The sequence below is a fragment of the Vitis riparia genome, chromosome 12 (genome assembly GCF_004353265.1).
Source record: "Vitis riparia cultivar Riparia Gloire de Montpellier isolate 1030 chromosome 12, EGFV_Vit.rip_1.0, whole genome shotgun sequence".
Classification (NCBI taxonomy): Eukaryota; Viridiplantae; Streptophyta; class Magnoliopsida; order Vitales; family Vitaceae; genus Vitis; species Vitis riparia.
In genome coordinates this window covers 3,970,525-3,989,384 of record NC_048442.1, presented here as the reverse complement: position 1 = coordinate 3,989,384, position 18,860 = coordinate 3,970,525, and the positions used below count along the sequence as shown (strand labels likewise).

The window sequence follows — 18,860 nt, the reverse complement described above, 5'->3', positions numbered from 1 at the left end:
ATGCCCTTCCAAACCAGACATAATTCAAAATCCTCAATAACTGCATGCATCTCAAACTCTCTCAACTCCAAGCTAGACAACTGGCCAACACTCTTCCTACTCAAGGCATCTGCTACAACATTCGCCTTTCCTGGATGATAATGAAGAGCAAAATCATAATCTTCCAATGTCTCCATCCATCTCCTTTGCCTAGAGTTAGATCCTTTGAGTGAAAATATATTTCAAACTCTTGTGATCTGAGTACACCTCAAACTTCTCTCCATACAAATAGTGTCTCCAAGTCTTAAGGGCAAACACCACTGCTGCAAGCTCCAAATCATGTGTTGGATAATTCCGCTCATGTTGCTTTAACTGTCTTGAGGCATAAGCTACCACCTTGCCTTGCTGCATTAGCACACACCCTAGCCCCACTGTGGAAGCATCACAATAAATTGTAAACAACTCTCCACTAATAGGAGCAGTTAACACTGGAGCAGTGGTCAATTCCGCTTCAACTCCTGGAAAGCATTCTCACACTCCTCATTCCAATCAAACTTCACCCCTTTTCTAGTCAACCGAGTCATTGGTGCTGCAATTCTAGAGAAGTCTTCCACAAACCTCCTATAATATCCAGCCAACCCCAAGAAACTTCTAACCTCAAATACATTAGTAGGTCTTTGCCACTCCTGTACAGCTTCCACCTTTGAATGGTCTACTGCTATTCCTGCCTCAGAAACCACATGGCCTAAGAAGTTCACTTCAGTAAGCCAAAACTCACTTTTGTCCAACTTCCCATACAACTGATGCCTTTTCAAAGTTCCAAGAGTGGTCACCAAATGCTGCTTATGCTCCTCCAAACTCTTGGAGTAGATCAAGATGTCATCCACAAAGACAATCACAAACTGATCCAAGTAAGCACGAAATACCCTGTTCATTAAATCCATGAAAGCAGCGGGGGCATTAGTTAACCCAAAAGGCATGACTAAGAACTCATAATGCCCATATCTTGTTCTAAAAGCAGTTTTAGAAACATCTTCTTCCTAACCCTCAATTGATGATACCCAGTTCTCAAGTCAATCTTACTAAAATACTTTGCACCCTTCAACTGATCAAACAAGTCATCTATCCTTGGAAGAGGATACTTGTTCTTCACAGTAACTCTATTCAACTTCCTATAGTCAATACATAACCTTAGTGTGCCATCCTTCTTCTTCACAAACAACACTGGGGCTCCCCATGGCGATGTACTTGGACGAATAAAACCCTTACTCAACAATTCATCTAACTGAGTTTCAATTCTTTCAACTCAAGAGGGGCCATCCTATAAGGGGATACTGAAATAGGATCAGTTCCTGGGTATACTTCAATAGAGAAATCAAACTCTCTATGCGGTGGTAAACCTGGTAACTCATCTGGGAATACATCCTGAAACTTCCTCACCACTGGAATTTCTGTAATGTCCTTCTGGGCTTTCTCCTTACCACGAAGGCAAGCTAAGAAATTTATTGATCCCTTCCTCAACACATACTGATAACACGGATCAGACTGCGAAAAAGGCAAACTAACACACTTTCCTCCAACAAAGCAAACCTCAAATCCCTCTGGTAGACAAAATATTATCCTGCGGCGATGACAATCAATAACGCTCTATACACTGTCAACCAATCCATTCCCAAGATAACATCATGCCCAGTCATATCTAAAATCCTCAAATCCACATTTAGTGCTCTATCTGCCAAGGTAATAACGCACCCTTTGCATATTCTATCAACTCTAGAGTTCATACCCATAGGGGATTCAATAAGTAACAAATTATCTACCCTTTCCGATTTCAACCCCAATGCATTAGCACAAGATGCAGACATGAAAGAATGAGTTGCACCAGTATCAAACAAAACACGCACCCAAGTACTATATACCAAAATCATACCTTCCACCAAGAGGGCGTCCTCCTCTGGCTCTGTTGGGGTCAAGGCAAAAACTCTCCCAGCTGTCTGCCTTCCCCTACCTCTAGCATTCGACCCCTGAGAAGAGCGGGTCTGACTCGTGGTAGCTGTCTTGGTTCCCTATGCTGCTGGGGGTAATTGTGGCATCTGATAGTAAGACAATTGAAACTGAGGAGGCCGGAAAGGCACTACTGACTGTTGCTGAGAACTTCCCTGAGACTGAGGTCGAGCCTGCTGTGTGCCTCGCAATGGGCAAGCCCTCCATAAATGGTCTCCTGCTCCACAACCATAACATACTCTATCAGCCGCCCTCTGAGCAATCTGCCCCCCTCCTGCATAGGACGAGGGACGCCTCTCAAACTGCTGAGTCCTCTGCCTCTGCTGTGGCCCCTGGGAACTTTCCCCCATTCTCTGTTTCCCTTTTCTGTCCCCCTTTTGCTCTCGAATTTGGTTGGTTTCGTCAATGTCCTGCTCCACCAACAAAGCCCTCTTAACCAACTCAGAATAATCCCTTATAGCCAGTGGGACTAATCTGTTCCTAATAGTAGGCCTCAACCCCTGCTGGAACCTCCTAGCCTTTTCTCCTTCCTCACTGATCATTCCCAAAGCAAAACGAGACAACTCTGAGAAACGTGACTCATACTCCAGTACCGACATGGTTCCTTGGATGAGGTGCTCAAACTCCATCCTCTTGGCATGCTTAGCCACTTCCCCAAAATACTTGCCTAGGAAGATTCTCTCAAATTCTTCCCAGGTCATAACCTCAGTGTCATACACCCTTTTCATTGATTCCCACCAGAAATCAGCTTTGCCCACAAGCATATATGTTGCCAAACCTACCCTTCTTTCCTCAGGTATGTCCAGTCCCACCAGAATTCTTCTCATCCTCCTCAACCAATGCTCAGCTGCTTCAGCACTGGGCTCTCCATTAAAAGATGGAGGCTGCATCACCATGAACCTCTTCATTGCTTCCATTTGGTTCATTACTGGCCTCTCAGTGCGGCTCCTCCTATGTGAGTGGCCTGAATCCTCATGGCCCTGGGTACCTCCTGCTCTCCTGGAACCCTGGCCTCTCATCAATTCAACAGTTTCTCTCAACTCTCTTCTGACTTCTCGGAGTTCTTCTCTTACTGTCTCCAACTCCTCATTCCTCTCTGATCTTCCTCCTCTGGTCCTTCCCGCCATTTCAAGTTTAACAAACCCTAATTCAATCACATTACTAAGGTGAGCAAAAATAAATTTCACATATACACACTTAGCAACTTCAACAATTATCAAAACTTTCATTGTCATACACTCACAATACATAATTCAATTAATCATCAACTTGTTAATTAACACATACAAAAATCATAACATTACAACACACATAAACACCCACAAACATTGACCCCAAGGTATTATTGCAACCTTGGCTCTGATACCACGCTGTCACGACCCAAATTCCGGTGGCCCAAAATTTGACCCGTGACCCCAGGTCAAAGGTTTGACCCTAAGGGTTTCTCCTATTCCACGTTGGCAGTCAACCAAAACACTCTGGATTTTTTTTTTTTCATACATCCCACTAGAATTCTCATAGACTACAATATCCCAAAACTACTCAAACAACAAGATTAAATAAATGTTCATTATAGTCCAAAATAAAAGTTCACCATGAACAACTTAATCAAATAAAGCTTCATAACAAATCCATGAGTCATAAATACTAAAACAAATCCCAAAATCCAAAAAGAAACACAATAACAAAAAATGCCACGCTCCACTAGGCCGCTCCAGGAGCATCCTGAAGTCCTCCCTGCCCCACCTGTGGATCCTCATGAGAGATATCTGCATCTAAAAAGGTATAACAAGGAAGGGGTGAGCATTTCCACATTGCTCAGTAGGGTGCCTAACACCCAAGGGGTTAAGGGGATTACTAAGTTTCAAAGAATACGAAAAGGACACTTCAACACAAAAGGAACAATTCAACAGTATCAATCAATCACATAGTGTAATATATAATATTATACACAATCTCATAATATTCAACAATTACATGAATGCACATGAACGTGTGACACACAGTCATACAATGCACTATTGTTCTCGGGCTTTCACCGAAGGATACGCGTCCGCACCCAAATACACTCCCCATTCGGAGTCTTCTCGAGGTAAACTTTTGGGTCTTTCACCCTAGGGATCTCTCTCCCTTCTTAATTCGCCCCACACGGGCTTCCACTTCTCATCTCTATTTCATTTTTTTCCATTTCATACACTTTTCACAATCTTCATAATTTTATTTATTTATTTCACCTAACCATGATGCACATGAATGCCATAATTCCAATGTTCCTCAATAATTCAACAATCTCAACACTTCCCAATAATCCAATAAAATAATTTCACACATTAAAGTTTCCGATAATATCTCAAACAAATATTCAAAAATTTGCATATCAAAAATCTTGAAATTTTACCACACTTACAAAAATTTTCAACCATTATAATAATTTCTAACATCCGAAATTAACTAACTTTTTACCCTAAAATTTTCGAAAATATTCTAACCAATGCCTAAAAATTCACAAATCATTATATTTGAAATCTAACCCAAATTTTGGAATTTTCCAACCCATCTAATAATTTTTAACATTTCAAAACAATTAATTATCAATCAAAATCAATTTCCCGAAATTCTAAAAATTCCAAACAAACTCCAAATATTCTAGAAAAATTCATACAACACCTATAATTCCTAATTAACTCATAATGACAATATTTACAATTTTTTTTTCAAGGGAAAAACATAAAAATTTAAGTTTTAGGGTTAGGGTCCCCTACCACAAATCTGAGAATCTGGCCGTTAAAAACGAAATCAGCCACCGTAGGCTTGTTCCTCTAATCGAATAGAGTACTTCCTCCGAATTTGGGCCAAAACGGAGATCGTTTGGCCGTCCAAACGGCCGGTCAAAGATCCGGCGAGTGCCCTAATTCCACAGCCACTATTCCTTTCCTTCTCCCCGCGTTCTGGCCGTTTCAAAACTCCACCTTTTCCCTTTTTTTTTAAACAGCCCACTTGGCTTTTAAAAGCCACCAGCCCATTTCACATGGCTTTCAAAAGCCACCAGCCACTTAAGCCCACATCCAAGCCCAACTCAAAATCTAAGCCCAATCCATTATTATTATTATTATTATTTTCTTTTACAACCCATCATCTTACAACCAATATTCAAAGCCCATTGCATATAGAAAATTTTATTTCTTTTATTTTCTTTTCTTTTCTTTATTCTAATTGTTTTATTTTATTTCCAATCCATTTTTTTTTTAACACACAAATTTATTTATTACTACCAATCTAAAACTAGTTTTTCTCAATTTTATTATTCATCAATTTAATTTAATTGATTTATTTATTTTTCTTAATTAATTCTAATTAATCTTTATTTATTTATTTTTTTTCATTTTCGTTTTCGTTTTTCATTCCCGGAAATTTCCAATTTCTAAAATCCTAAGAAATTTTCTATCCTAAGGCTGACATGGCATAAAATTTTCAACTCGTCTATTTGACCGACACAATAAAACGAAATTCACCAATCCGAAATTGACACGTGTTCTCCAAACACTTTTCTTTTTGACTTTTCAACCATCACACAACATAAGACTTTTCAAACTAAAAATGCTAACGTGGCATAAAATACCCGGTCATTACATTACCCCACACCCGTTCTCCGGTCACCATCTCGATCATGGTGCACCCTAGTGACCATATATCCATGGGCGCCTCATATTCCTCCCAAGCTAACGCCTATGGCGACATGTAAGGTGGGGAGCCCCGGTGCTGCACCCAAATCTGTTCCTCGACATTAATCCTTCTAGCCAGTCCAAAATCAGCAAGCTTCACCACATTCCCACCATCTTCGCCGGGAAATACAAGTACATTATCCAGCTTCACATCGCAGTGAACCACTCCCCTCTCATGCATGTAGCGTAAACCTCTGATTATCATCCTCGCATAATGCCGAGCTTCAAACTCCCATAATTTGCCTCTGCGCTTCTTCATCAACCCCGTCAGACTTCCTCCGGGTGCGTATTCCAACACCAGATTATATAGCGAACTGCCATCATCTTCCATGCTTGAATAGCCACCCAAGCACTTAACGATATCAGGGCAAGCCCCCAGATACTGGAAAATCGCTTCCTCTCTTCTGAGGGAAGAAGACTGCGAAGAAACAGATGATTTCACATCTAGCTTCTGATCGCTGTCTCTGTAGACGGCCATCTGGATACCTACGTATGGTCTATAGGGAACAAGATATGAATTAATTTATAGAGGAGTTGTTGAATTTACGTGGAATTTTATTTCATCGCGGCCTTTTATTCAATTCAAAGATAAAATAGAAACTTTTGATAATAACATAAAAATATATAATAAAAAAAACAAAACAAAAAACTTGTAAGATTAAATAACTCAAAAATTAAAATTAAAATAATCACTCAAAAATAAAATATTCTTCTTAACCTTAAAAGTAAATCTAATTATAATATTTAGAAAGTTTCTATTCAAGTTTACTTTCCAACAAAATTTTGTAATCTTTTTACTTATTTTATTAGAATTTGTTTAAAAAATAATTGCACAAATATAAAAGAAAAATGATTGAAAAAAAAGTACTATAAATAAAAATTACTTTTAAAAAATATTTAGAAATATAGAAAACATATTATTTTGTTCTAGAAAACATCACGACATTTTTCAAAAACTTTGAAAATATTTTCTAATGGGTTCTAAATAATTTTCTAACTTAAAAATGCATTTTTTAAGTTAAAATAAATAAGGAAGATTGTTTTTCATATTTGATTTTTAAAATAGAATTTTTTTTTCTTTAAAATATTTGAAAACCAACCAGAACTACTTTTTGTCATAATTTTTAAAATAAAAATAAGAGTAGAAAATAAAATAAAAACAGTAAAAATTAATAAATTAAGAATATCCTCCGGGCAATGAAAATTAGAAACACAAATTATTGGAGTTTGCAACCAAAGTAGTGTTTACTTAAAAAAAAAAAAAAAAAAAAAAAAAAACCAAACTAATACATCTTTTAAATTATTTGTCAAACTAGTCTTTTGAATCCACATCAGCAATCCACATTAGCAGACTTTTACTCTGAAGAACCAATTTTTCATCCGAAATCATTCAACAAAGAAACCCTAACTATTATTTTTTTCTTCTCTACGGCTCCCACCATCTGCGGCTCTCACTAGCAGCTCCACTAGCAACGTCTTGCAGTGGCTAGGTAAGTTTTTGAAGCATTTTAATAGAGTGGTTCATGAGTTTTTTTCCCTCATTTTCCTTAGCTTTCTTACTAACCAAACAGAGGAAAATGAAAAATTAAAAACAACCTTTGAAAATTTTAAAAATGTCAAGTTGTTTTTTGTGGTTTCTACTTGTGAACAGAAGAAAAAAAAAACACAAAAAAATCATGGAGAAGAAAAAAAGAAAGATTGACAGAAAGAGATAAGAGCACTGAAGGAAATTGGTTTCTGTACTTTGGGGGTTTGGGTAGATTTCGAATTTGGGCGATGGTGGGTTAGGGTTCGAAGTGGACTGATCCAATTGGATGATTTGATGGAATAGTTCGGGTTCAAAGTGGATTGATCCAATTGGACGATTTGATAAAGCATTGAAAGAGGAAGAGAGGAGTGTGGAACGAGAGGGAGAGATTGTGAGAAGAGAAACGAATGAGAGATTTGAAGAGGAAGAAGAAGTGCAGGTCAATATGCAAAAATAACAAAAATTTTACCCAACTGCAAATTTTTTTGATTTTGCCCAGTTTTAAAAAAATAAAAATCTTCTAGCTCCGTCTAGTTGCTGAGAAAAAACAGGAAAAAGATAAGAATCTCATATTTTTCTCACTTGAATCTAATATTTTAAAATAAAGAAAAAGAAAAAGAAAAAATGCACCTGATCAACCCAAACACAAGCACTCAACCGACTGGAGACAACCTTCTCCATTCTCCAACTTAAAACATAACACTCAAGATTCCAAGATTTTCCACCCTTTTTTCCGCAACCAAACGCAGGGTCTCAAGAAAATTTTGAGTTCTGATGATAGAGAGAGGACAAGAAGGAGGGTAGATCCCGAAGGGCTGCCAGAAAGGATGGTTGTACATGGAGAGCACAAAAACCCTACCTGTGTTTAGCTCCTAATAGAGTAGATGCCTTTCTCAAGCAAAAACTATGTTTGGGAACTGGGAATCCGAAAGAAGAAGGACAACAGCTTCAACTTTGAGGGATATTTGATAATCATTTTTCAATTAATTTTTATAATTTTAAAATTTTGAAAATTGTATGCATTTTTTAATATAAAAATTATTTGTTTAATCATTTTTTATTTTCCTTTTTTTAATAAAAAATTAAAAATTAATCATAATCCACTTGTTTAAAAATCGAGTGGGAACAAAAAGAAATAAAAAATAGAAGAAAATTAAAATAAAATAAAAAAAACCACAAAGGAATATATATATTTTTTTCACTTATTATTATTATTATTATGAAAACTAAAAAATATCAAATTGTGTATAGTTATTAATTGTTTTCAAACACAAGTTTTTGATAGATAAAATATTAGAAATAAAATATATTTTTAATAAATATTTGAAAAACAAGAAAACATGTCCAAAATCATCCTATATGTATTTTTATTCTAAAAAAATATTACAAATAGAATCAAATTTAAAACTATTTTCAATTTATGGACATTCATGCGAGAGTGGGATATGGACCCTCGTATTCGACGATATGTGATGCGGTCTGGATTTTATGGTGTATATCGTGTCAGACACATTTCACTAGATTGGCCATTGATCACGAGTCTTGTTGGGTGATGGCGGCCCGAGACACACACATTTCATTTACCTATTGGAGATATGACTGTTACTTTATAGGATGTAGCCATGATTCTAGGATTACATATTCATGGGCCTCCTATCATTGGCACATATGACATAGATTGGTCACTACTATGTTCTGAGCTTTTAGGTGTCGTCCCACCTCCATCTCAAATTAGACGGTCATCTATATCGGCACGATGGTTGCGTGAGCAGTTCTCATATCCACCAACAGGGGTCGATGATGTTATTTTACAGCGTTATGCGCATGCTTTCATATTAACACTATTGGGTGGAGCATTGTTCGCAGATAAGACTGACACACATGTACAGTTATGTTACCTTCCATTATTGAGAGACTTCACTAAGATTTCTCACCATAGTTGGGGCAGTGCAGTGTTGGCATACCTATATAGAGAGCTATGTCGTGCGAGTTTGGATAGTGCCACAGAGATTACTGGACCTATCACACTATTACAGGTATTTTGACATAACCATTTATTCTAATTAATTGACTCACATTATTGTTGTAAGTTGTCTAATTTTGATAATGCTATCTGATTTTGTAGTTGTGGTCATGGGAGAGACTTCATGTGGGTCGACCTGATTTCGGTCATCCTCCAGTGCCTATAGTAGTCCCACATGTACATGATGATGTAGTATCATCTATTGCCAGATGAGGCACTCCCAATCGATCCATTGGGCCACAGGTGGAGAGTACCCCTGTCTTGGTCTCATAACCCATCACCACATGTGTTGACATTCTATCGAGATGAATTGGATGCCCAAACACAGGATTAGGTAAAGTGTAGATGCGTAAGATTACCTTTGCAACATTTTCCACCAATGTGACTAATTAATTTTTTTTTAAATTACAGGTATTATGGGAACCATATACAGTAGATTTGATTGCACATCTTCCGGCTATATGCCAGGCTGATGAAGAAATTTGGCAAACTATGTCTCCTCTAATTTGCTTTGATATTATCGAGTGGCATAGACCAGAGCGAGTTTTACGCCAGTTTCGTATGCAACAACGGATACATCCACCTTGTTTGATAGATATGGAGCTACATTTAGTGGATAGGCGAGGACGACATCAGTATGATTGGGTGACATTTCATGCTCAGTATATTTCTCTTTGGGCTACTCGTTCTGAGTGTATTGCGACAACACCACTTGCGATTACTACCATGGCTTTTTATGATCCATATATGCAGTGGTATGGACGTATCACGCGACGCCTGATTACACTTGTTTTGCATAGAGATCATATGAGGTTCCATAGTACAGCTTCTGCCACTGAGTTATTGGTGAGAGGATCTGAGATACAAAACCATTTTTTAATGAATGTTAAACTTAAATTATGTGCAAATGCCTCATGTTTCATTTTCTTATACAGATCACCGTCATATCGTAGATGCCTATTTCAAATGATTTTGAAGAAACTCATCAAATTGCTATTGATGTTTTACGTGCTATAGGAGAAGACCATCGCGTACACTCGACACATGAGCCATCCACATCTTCAAGGCCATCCATGAGACCACCATCATTTATTACACCTGTTAGGGTACCACCCATTAGAGGTCGGGGGAGAGGTGGTCGTCGAGCTGGTCACCGACATGTACCTTTGGCATCTACTTTGGTACAACCCTCACATCCACCAGTCACATCTACCTTTCCTCTATTTCAGCCATCTACATCATTAGAGTTGCCACTCTCTCCCCCTGATGTATCCATACCAGCCCATTCATCTCGACCCGAGACTACCATACCATCTACCATTACCCCTGTTACCATTACCCCTGTTCAGTCATCTATATCATTGGATGCACCCCCACCTATTACAGAGTCTATTGCACCCCCACCTATTACAGAGTCTATTGCACCCTCACCTGTTACAGAGTTTATTGCACCTCCACCTGTTACAGAGTCCATTGCACCTCTACCTTTTTTTCAGGGGACAACTCATGCCGCATAATTACATGTACAGGTACCTAGAGGACATCGAGTTCCACGTGTACGTCGAGTTCTACCTCCATCAGTTCCATCTAACTCGACAGCTCATGTAGATGACGTGTCACAGTCTATAGAGATGGAGACTTTTCAGATAGCACAGATGGATACAACAAATATGGCCATCTACCATAGATGTTCACAACGAAAGAGAAAGATTCCATCATGTGGGACACATTGAGATCTTTTTTCATGTTTGTAGAACTATAATACTTTGGTTTATACATTTAAGGTTATATAAAGTGTTAATTCAAATTAGTGATGTCATGTTATTCACTTGTTTCCTTAATAATTTAAACAAATAAAACTCAAATACATCCTAAAGTCTAAATGAAAGAAATTCTAACTAAACAAATTATTACAACCATTAACTATTTTTCTTTCATATAATTAAAAAATTATACATTTTAACCAAAACATAAGTTCAAATCATACTTAATAAGAAATAACCTAAAATCATAATCATTGGCATTAATTTTCATATGAAAATATAAAATTTTAAAATAATATAAACAATTTCTTTAATTATTTTAAAATTTAAAAATAATATGAATAAATAATTTTCTTTAGTTCATATGTGAAAATATTCATAAAACAAATAAATATTTTATTTACCATAAATATATAAATTTTTATGAGAATGCATGTAGACCAAATTATTTTCTCAAAATTTCAAGGAAAATATGAAAAAATAAAGATAATATATGTGAAAAGCAAAATTCCAAAATCTCATACTTTTTTTAGTTACACATGAGTTCCCCTTAAAAATATTTGTGAAAATTGTAAAACCATTGTTCTTGACTGTGGTTTTAAAGAAAATTGTAAAATCACAGTCCGTGACTGTGGTTTTAAAGAAAATTATAAAACCACCATCTATGACTGTGGTTTTTATAATATTTTTAAAATCACAATTATTAACTGTGGTATTATGGTTATTTTGATAAAAAAAAATATTTTAAAAATAATATTAAAATCACAACAGCATTAAAATAGACGTGGATTAAAAATAATTGTAAAACCACAGTTACTAACTGTGTTTTTAAGGGAAATTGTAAAACCACAATTTGTAACTGTGATTTTAAGAGAAATTGTAAAATCACAGTTTGTAACTGTGGTTTTAAGGATATTTTTGTAATTTTTAAAACCACAGTTACCAACAGTGATTTTTTACACTTAAAAAATAAAAATTCATGTGGATGCTTGCGTAGATAAAGAAGATTACTTTGACAAATATTTTGAAATTGGTACTATTCTTACCATTTTTTTTTTTACAAATGAATTATTTTGGTCTTAAACTCCAAATTATTGAATGTTAAGGCCGTTTGTTAGTGTTTTTAAAAATCATTTTCAAAATAGAGAAAAAAAAAAACGATCTTTTAAAAAAAATTTAAAACAAAAGTGTTTGATAAGATGTTTTAAAAAATGGTTTCTTAAAACAAAAAACAAAAAGCTTGTTTGAATGAAAAAATTTGTATTGTTTTTAAAAAACGTCTTACTTTTTTTTAATAAAAATTTATAATAATATGAAATCAAATTCAAGTTAAATCTTATTAAAAAATAAAAATTAAATCTACAATTATACATGATTTAAAGATAAACATTTTTTCTTAATTATGAAAAAAAATATTCCAATAAAACAAAATTTACTATAAGATAAAAATAATTTTAATATTCATTTTTAATACAATTCAAATAATTACTTTAATTAATTTTACTTTTTTTTTTAATTTCTTGTTTGACCATGATTTTTTATGCTTTTTTTAGAAATTATTTTTAGGTTAAAGAACCAAAAATTTAAAATAAGGATATTTTAATCAAACATTATATTATTATTATTATTATTCTTCGTATGTATTTAACATGATTATTAATTTAGTGCACTCGCCAAATCAGGACCAATAGATTGAATTATTTAAGCAGGGACATTAATTTATTATATAGAGGTTATTAATTTATCGATTATTCAAACAAGATTATTAATTTATCTACCATTTATTTATCCCAGAACAAAGAGCTACTGTGAATCAGAGGTTCACAGAGGGCAGAAGCAACACAACTGCTGTCCGCCAAAACTACCCTTAGGATTTGTCAAGAGGATAAAGATGGATCCATACATCAGTAGGTAGCAGCATAAATCTGAGTTCTACCTCTTACACACCCGGAAAAAAGCCAGCAGAAGTCCCAGTAGTAGTTATTGGAAGATAAGCACAGAAACAAATTGGACGACCACTATTTACCGTGACAGATCTTGACTAGTTTGAAGCAGACTAGAGAATGGATTTCCTCGTAGGCCGCTTTCCCCTCATCAGCTTACTAAAGATTGTTTTACCTCAATATCTACCCTGCAAAAATGCCATTCGAATGCATCAAGGAAATAGCAAGAGCTTGCAATAACATGGATGGCATGATGTAGAATTGACTTGCTTATGATCAGAGTTATCAATTCTTGAATGAGGTCTATTACCAACAATTCCAAATGAAATGGATATTCCGAATTTGGGGGCTGTCTTTCTACATATTCCAATATTTCTTTCTCTGATCAAGCCCTTCCGCAAATATTTGGGTAGTATGCAAAATTATCTGAAGCTAATTAATTGAAATGTGGGGAGTAAAACCCCAGAAGTGTGCATCAAGAATACAAACTAGAATTTCAAGAGCAATAAAAGGGGAGTTCAGGTTATCCAATCCCTCGGATTCTCAGTCAGAAAAGTTCTCAACCAGATTGATTCAGGCAATATGTTATTCAACCATGCGATTGTTTCATTACACTTCAAATTTCTATGTTAAGGGCTTTAGCATCAAGTTCAATCTTAAGCTGTAGTCTCAATTTTGTTTGTCGAAGGCTCTAATTAGTAATTAAAAGAGGAATGCCTTACTTGGTTCGTATTTCCTGTAGGTGGATAGTTCCTTTGCTCTTCTTGCATGTCGTTTCTCTGATCAACTTGTGAGAACCTCTGACCTTCTCCATGCCCTTGGTGAGCCTGCCCATACCCGGAAGGCCCAGAACCCATTCCCTGCCCATAAGATCCACCTGTTCCTTGGCCATAATTACCACTGTGTTGAGGATTATAATTCCTATTATCTCCTCTAACATCCCTCTGATCAGGAGGAGCATAATTCCTCTGTGCTCCTTGTGAGAAGTCTCTTCGTTCCTGGGGATGATAATTTCCTTGCTGACCTTGGTTGTAATTGCCCTGATATGGAGGCATTGTGTCTCTTCTCTCCCCCTGATAAGTGTCCCTTCCTCCATGGGCATAATCCCTGTTGCTCATCGGCATGGGACCTTGTCCTGCTGGCCCATAATTCTGTTGTGGTGGATAATTTTGTGGAGCCCCATAGTTCCCTCCATCTCCTTGCATAGATCCTCGGTTATCATATGGGGGATTCCCTTGTCGATTTGGCATCGGACCACCTTGCCGGTCATATCTTGGCCTTTCAGTATTTCGATTTCGGTCACCATATCTTCCACCTGTCCTCCCATACTGAACTGGGGGAGGTCTCGGTATGATTGTCCCATTAATGTATTTGTCTCCTGATAATATTACACCATAACAGAGTAAATAGTAAATGAACAACAAAATATGATAAGTCAAACTTATTACTAGCAAAGCTCAAAGTTAACTTAAATAACATAACAGGTCTAATCCTAGCTTATGGACAGCATTAAAAAAGAAGTAAAATAAACTAAAATCTACAAGAAGGAAGAAGCATTTAACGTAGATGAAAATCCCACCTCCATACTCCTTTGTTGCAGGATTAATATAAGAATCTGGCAATATGAATACAACTCCGGGCAAACCTGATCAAAGAAAACTTAGGAAAAAAATTAGCAAATAAAATAAGTATCTTTCTTTGCAATAACATTAAATACTAAAAACACTTACCTCTAAACTTTTCTGACTCTTCTTCTGTCATCACAGCTTGAAAGCCTGTATAAGTTGTTGTGCTACAAGCATACATTTTCAATTTTGCCTCTTCCACACTGAATCCATGAACATTTATCTATAATCAGCATCATTCTTTCCAACAACTAGGCTCTGAACATCAAGAGTATTCTAGATACCAGACAGACAATGCATCCAAAACTTACAATAAATATTCCATTTGTTAACAAAAAAGCAAATTTTATGGAACTATAATATGCATAATTAAGACCAGTAAAGATAATGCAACAGAAAATTGATGCAATCCACAAGAGATATACTTATCTTTTATGCAAATGATGCATCCTATGTGGCCCAATTGATTGGCCTTTCTAGGGCATGGTTTTTTTTCTTTTGGATGGTTGAACCCTTCGGACTCTCCATGGGACCCAAACCAGGTAGTCCAAGTCATTCAACGGATGGCAGAAATCAAACCTGAGACCATGCACCCCTACTACACACTTGAGACCATACACCTCTACAACACATCAAAGCATTCGACCCAACTAACTGTTTTTTAGGAGCAGTTTTATATCATAATCTGCGAAACTGAGCCTAACTGGTTTCTAGGGGCGGTTTTATGTCATAATCTGCTAAACTGAGCCTAACTGGTTCCTAGGAGTGGTTTTATGTCATAATCTGCTAAACTGAGCCTAATACGATTATTTGTTGAGGTGGATATTCACTGCAACAAAACAAATTATAAGTTTACTGTTCTTCCCCAAATTTTCTCAGGAAACACACAGAGAATAAAGGAAAATCAAATCCTATCACCGACAAGCAGCTTAATGAAGCTATTCTTTCATTTATTAGAAAGGAAACATAACATATACTCAAGATTTTATTTTATTCCCTTTCTTGTTAAATGAGTTGAGGCCAGGGCAATGAAAACAAGAGACAAAAGCAGAGCCTAAAGGTAGTGCAAATTTTCTCAGGAAACACAACAGCCATTCCATAGACTGTTCCTCACTTAATAAGTCAGCGTTACAAACAAATTTGACAACAAAAAATACATAGGCAGAAAACAGAACATTAATCCACAGGAAGGTGAAAGGAGGCTAAGCCCATATACCCCAGTCAATTTCTTTCATAGAACGAAGAGCTTTCACATGTACATGTGTGCTATTATTCATGTTTCAACTCAGTACGCGTACTATTAGACTTGCTTCCCTCAAAAATTAATCCACGGAGATATGCTCCATTTCTTCCCTTTCAGCTTTCCCAGCAGCCAAACAGAGTAATAAGAAAACAACAAAAATTACTCCGCAATCAAACAGGGGGCAAACCTTTCCTTCCCCATTTCTCACCAACAAAACAAAGCAACAACAAATCAGATCAAATCAAACCAAACCATACCTAATATTCAAGCCCTTAGCTAGGGTTTGCACATAGGTCTCCACCATCTCCTCCGGAGTGGGCTTGGGATCCTTGGGGAAGTCCATGGTGATGAGCCAGTGATTGTAATCGCACCCCTCGAACAGAATCGTGTCGGGCCCAATCTCCTCGTTCTGATTGTTGAACGACCTCGATGAGGAGAGCCAGATCGGAGATGACCTGAATGGCCGCGACTGGAGGTTGGTCGCCGGCAATAGGCGGATGACGCCGCACGACTCCACAGCTGGCGGAGCGCAGACTTGCGGGAGAGGTGTGCGGTGGCCCAGAAGAGGGGTTAGGGTTCTGAGAGCTTGGCGGAGTCGAAGTGAATAGAGAGCCATTGTTGTCGAGAGAGAAACTAGGGTTTTAGAGATTTCAAGAGAAAGACACTAGGGTTTTAGAGATTTTTAGAGAGAGAAACTGGGGTTTTAGGAACTCTGAAACTCTGGATTAATATGTATACTGTACCGAGGGATTCCTTGCATGCATATAAGTGTAGCGACTGGAGTTTCCTCTGATGGAAAAATAGCCGTCTGATCTTGGGAATTTCATCACTTAGATCACATTCTCGCTTGTGAACGGTGGATGATGGATCATTCATTAATTAATAAAGAGATCAAACAAAATGTTTTTGAGCTAAGCTTAGCGCATTGGAGTACATGCCTCATATACAATAAGCGCCAAAAGGTTAAACAAAAATGTAGAGAAACAAAAATAAATAAATAAAAACTCTGAGCGCACAAGAATGCATAGGTCAGATATAATAAGCATCAAAATGCTAAACAAAAATGTGAGAAAACAAATTAAAAAAAAAACTCACTCCCTCAATAAAGACTCAACCAAAATCAACACAAAGCATGAAGCTTCCATCCATATACACCTTAATCAACGAAATAGATTATTAAGTAAATAGCATTTGAGTCTTTGATTCGACATTTCCTCACTTCCAAGATATTTTCGATTTCTTTCCTTACATATATATATTTGTAAATTGTATTGTGGGATTCTTTGCATGTACATAAGTGTAGCAATTGGAGTTCCCTTTGATGAAAAACAGTCATTTGATCTTGGGAATTTCATTAGTAAAGAGATCAAACAAAATGTTTTTAAGTTAAGCTTAAGGTACAAGAGTATATAGGTCATATCATATGCAATAAGCACCAAAAAAGCTAAAAGGAAATGTGGGGAAGCAAAAAAGCTCTTAGTACACAAGAGCACATAGGTCTTATACAATAAGCGCAATAAGACTAACCAAAAACACGAGGAAAAATAAAAATAAAAATACTCTCCCTCAATAAAGACTCAACCAATCAATAAAATCAGCCCAAGGGATACTGCCTCCATCTATATATACCTTAACAAATGAAATAGATTATTAAGGAAATTGCATTCAAATATTTGTTCTAACATTTCCTCACTTTCAAAATATCTTCAATTTGTTTCCTTTCATATAATAAAAAATAAAAACATATATAATTGGCTCTCCAAGCCTTAATGCATCATCTATCTATGAAAGAGTCATACCACCCTAGTAGAATGTCCCTAATTGTTGTAGTGATAACCCACTAAATATCAAAAATAAAAAACGCTCATGTGAAACCAAGGTTTGGTTAATCTTAATTTTGATGATAACAAAACAAAGTTTAGAACTAATGATTATATTTCAAATATGATTAGGTAAGACGATTTCCAAAGTGGCAATCATAAAGACAAATCAAGCCAAGGAGAAATTATGAAAAAGAAGACCACCTCAAAGAGAAGTGTTTTCAAGACCCAAGTTTCATAAGATCTCTTTGTAAGGTTGTTGGTGCACTAGAATTTTCATGCATTACATTCTTTACTTATGCACCAAAATCATCCAAGAGTTATTTTGTTTTTAAATATTTTAAGAATGTGATGATTTCATGTTTTCAACTAAAACCTTGTGTTATATGTCTTTCAAACTTGTTTTAAAAGGTTTTAAGTTGAAAAAGTTGGTTGTTGAGCCAAAAAACGGCTCAACCGGTTGAACCAGATGAGGAACCGGTCGAGGTCCAGGTTGACCCACAACTCAACCGGTCTAGGCCCGGGTAGACCCCCAACTCAATCGGTCGAGGGTGCAAAAAACTTTCTCTTTCTTCTAGAAGGGTTGTTCAACCGGTCAAGGTTGAACCTCAATTGATTAAGGTCCGATCGAGGTTCCGTTGAGGCCCAACGGTCACCTGCCAAGCATTAAATGCTAACGGCTATTCAACCAGTCGACCCCTAGCTCTATCGGTCAAACCCCCAACGGCTAGTTTGACTTTTTTCTTCTATAAAAAGGCTCCAATCTTCATTGTTTCAATAGCTTAACCTTTCCAAACCTTTCTTGATTATATTTGAGCCTTGAAAGAGTGTTTTTGAGTGCACCATTGTTCTACAACTTGCATATCCTTAGTGCACCTTTCAATCCTAGTTTTCTTGTATCATTTGAGCTTAAAGTTCTTGTGCTAAGATTTTTGTGAGATCTTTTATTTGTAAATCTTTGAGATGAAGTTTCTCAAGTGTGGGTATCACTTGAGGGGTTGTTCAAGAGTGGGATATCTCTTGAGAAGTGTAAAGGGTGCTTGGAGCCAAAAGTCCAAGAGGGTGAATTGGAACCATAATCCAATTATATAGCTTGAAGGCTTGGTTTGGAAACTTTGAATCAGTAGAACCTCAAGCTCGGGATTGAAGCTAGAGGAGAGTGGATGTAGGCCGAGTTGCGTCGAACCACTATAAACTCTTGTGTTTACAT

General features: G+C 36.5%; 4 protein-coding genes across 5 annotated transcripts; 1 reads left to right on the top strand and 3 right to left on the bottom strand.

Moving 5' to 3' along the window:
• Positions 1–1,746: 1,746 nt before the first annotated feature.
• LOC117926612 lies at positions 1,747–4,918 on the bottom strand. 2 transcript variants are annotated; one of them, XM_034845768.1, is made up of 2 exons: positions 4,746–4,918; positions 1,747–3,127 (listed from the first exon to the last, which is right to left on the bottom strand). In XM_034845768.1, exon 2 carries the CDS (start codon positions 3,108–3,110, stop codon positions 2,046–2,048), a length of 1,065 nt encoding a protein of 354 aa, XP_034701659.1. In that variant the 5' UTR covers positions 3,111–3,127; positions 4,746–4,918; the 3' UTR covers positions 1,747–2,045. The 2 variants fall into 2 exon arrangements, 1 of the variants encoding a protein (XP_034701659.1); XR_004653196.1 differs by lacking the exon at positions 1,747–3,127 and adding an exon at positions 3,719–3,758.
• Positions 4,919–5,709: 791 nt separating this feature from the next.
• Positions 5,710–6,183, bottom strand: LOC117926857 (mitogen-activated protein kinase kinase kinase 17-like). The gene has a single exon (XM_034846149.1). It carries the CDS (start codon positions 6,181–6,183, stop codon positions 5,710–5,712), a length of 474 nt encoding a protein of 157 aa, XP_034702040.1.
• Positions 6,184–10,209: 4,026 nt separating this feature from the next.
• LOC117926856 (extensin-like) lies at positions 10,210–10,773 on the top strand. Its single transcript, XM_034846148.1, has one exon. The coding sequence runs from the start codon at positions 10,210–10,212 to the stop codon at positions 10,771–10,773; it is 564 nt and encodes a 187-aa protein (XP_034702039.1).
• A 1,994-nt stretch (positions 10,774–12,767) lies between these two features.
• On the bottom strand, positions 12,768–16,539 carry LOC117927200 (multiple organellar RNA editing factor 1, mitochondrial). The gene is made up of 5 exons (XM_034846639.1): positions 16,088–16,539; positions 14,693–14,790; positions 14,542–14,607; positions 13,685–14,340; positions 12,768–13,150 (listed from the first exon to the last, which is right to left on the bottom strand). The coding sequence occupies exons 1-5, from the start codon at positions 16,444–16,446 to the stop codon at positions 13,139–13,141; spliced, it is 1,191 nt and encodes a 396-aa protein (XP_034702530.1). The 5' UTR covers positions 16,447–16,539; the 3' UTR covers positions 12,768–13,138.
• Positions 16,540–18,860: the final 2,321 nt, after the last annotated feature.

Coding starts and splice junctions, on each gene's coding strand:
- LOC117927200 (XM_034846639.1), bottom strand. CDS start 16,446: ATGGCTCTCTATTCACTTCGACTCCGCCAAGCTCTCAGAACCCTAACC. Junction 14,608..14,692: donor AGAGTCAGAAAAGTTTAGAG/GTAAGTGTTTTT, acceptor TTCTTTGATCAG/GTTTGCCCGGAGTTGTATTC. Junction 14,341..14,541: donor TGCAACAAAGGAGTATGGAG/GTGGGATTTTCA, acceptor TAATATTATCAG/GAGACAAATACATTAATGGG.
- LOC117926857 (XM_034846149.1), bottom strand. CDS start 6,183: ATGGCCGTCTACAGAGACAGCGATCAGAAGCTAGATGTGAAATCATCT.
- LOC117926612 (XM_034845768.1), bottom strand. CDS start 3,110: ATGGCGGGAAGGACCAGAGGAGGAAGATCAGAGAGGAATGAGGAGTTG.
- LOC117926856 (XM_034846148.1), top strand. CDS start 10,210: ATGCCTATTTCAAATGATTTTGAAGAAACTCATCAAATTGCTATTGAT.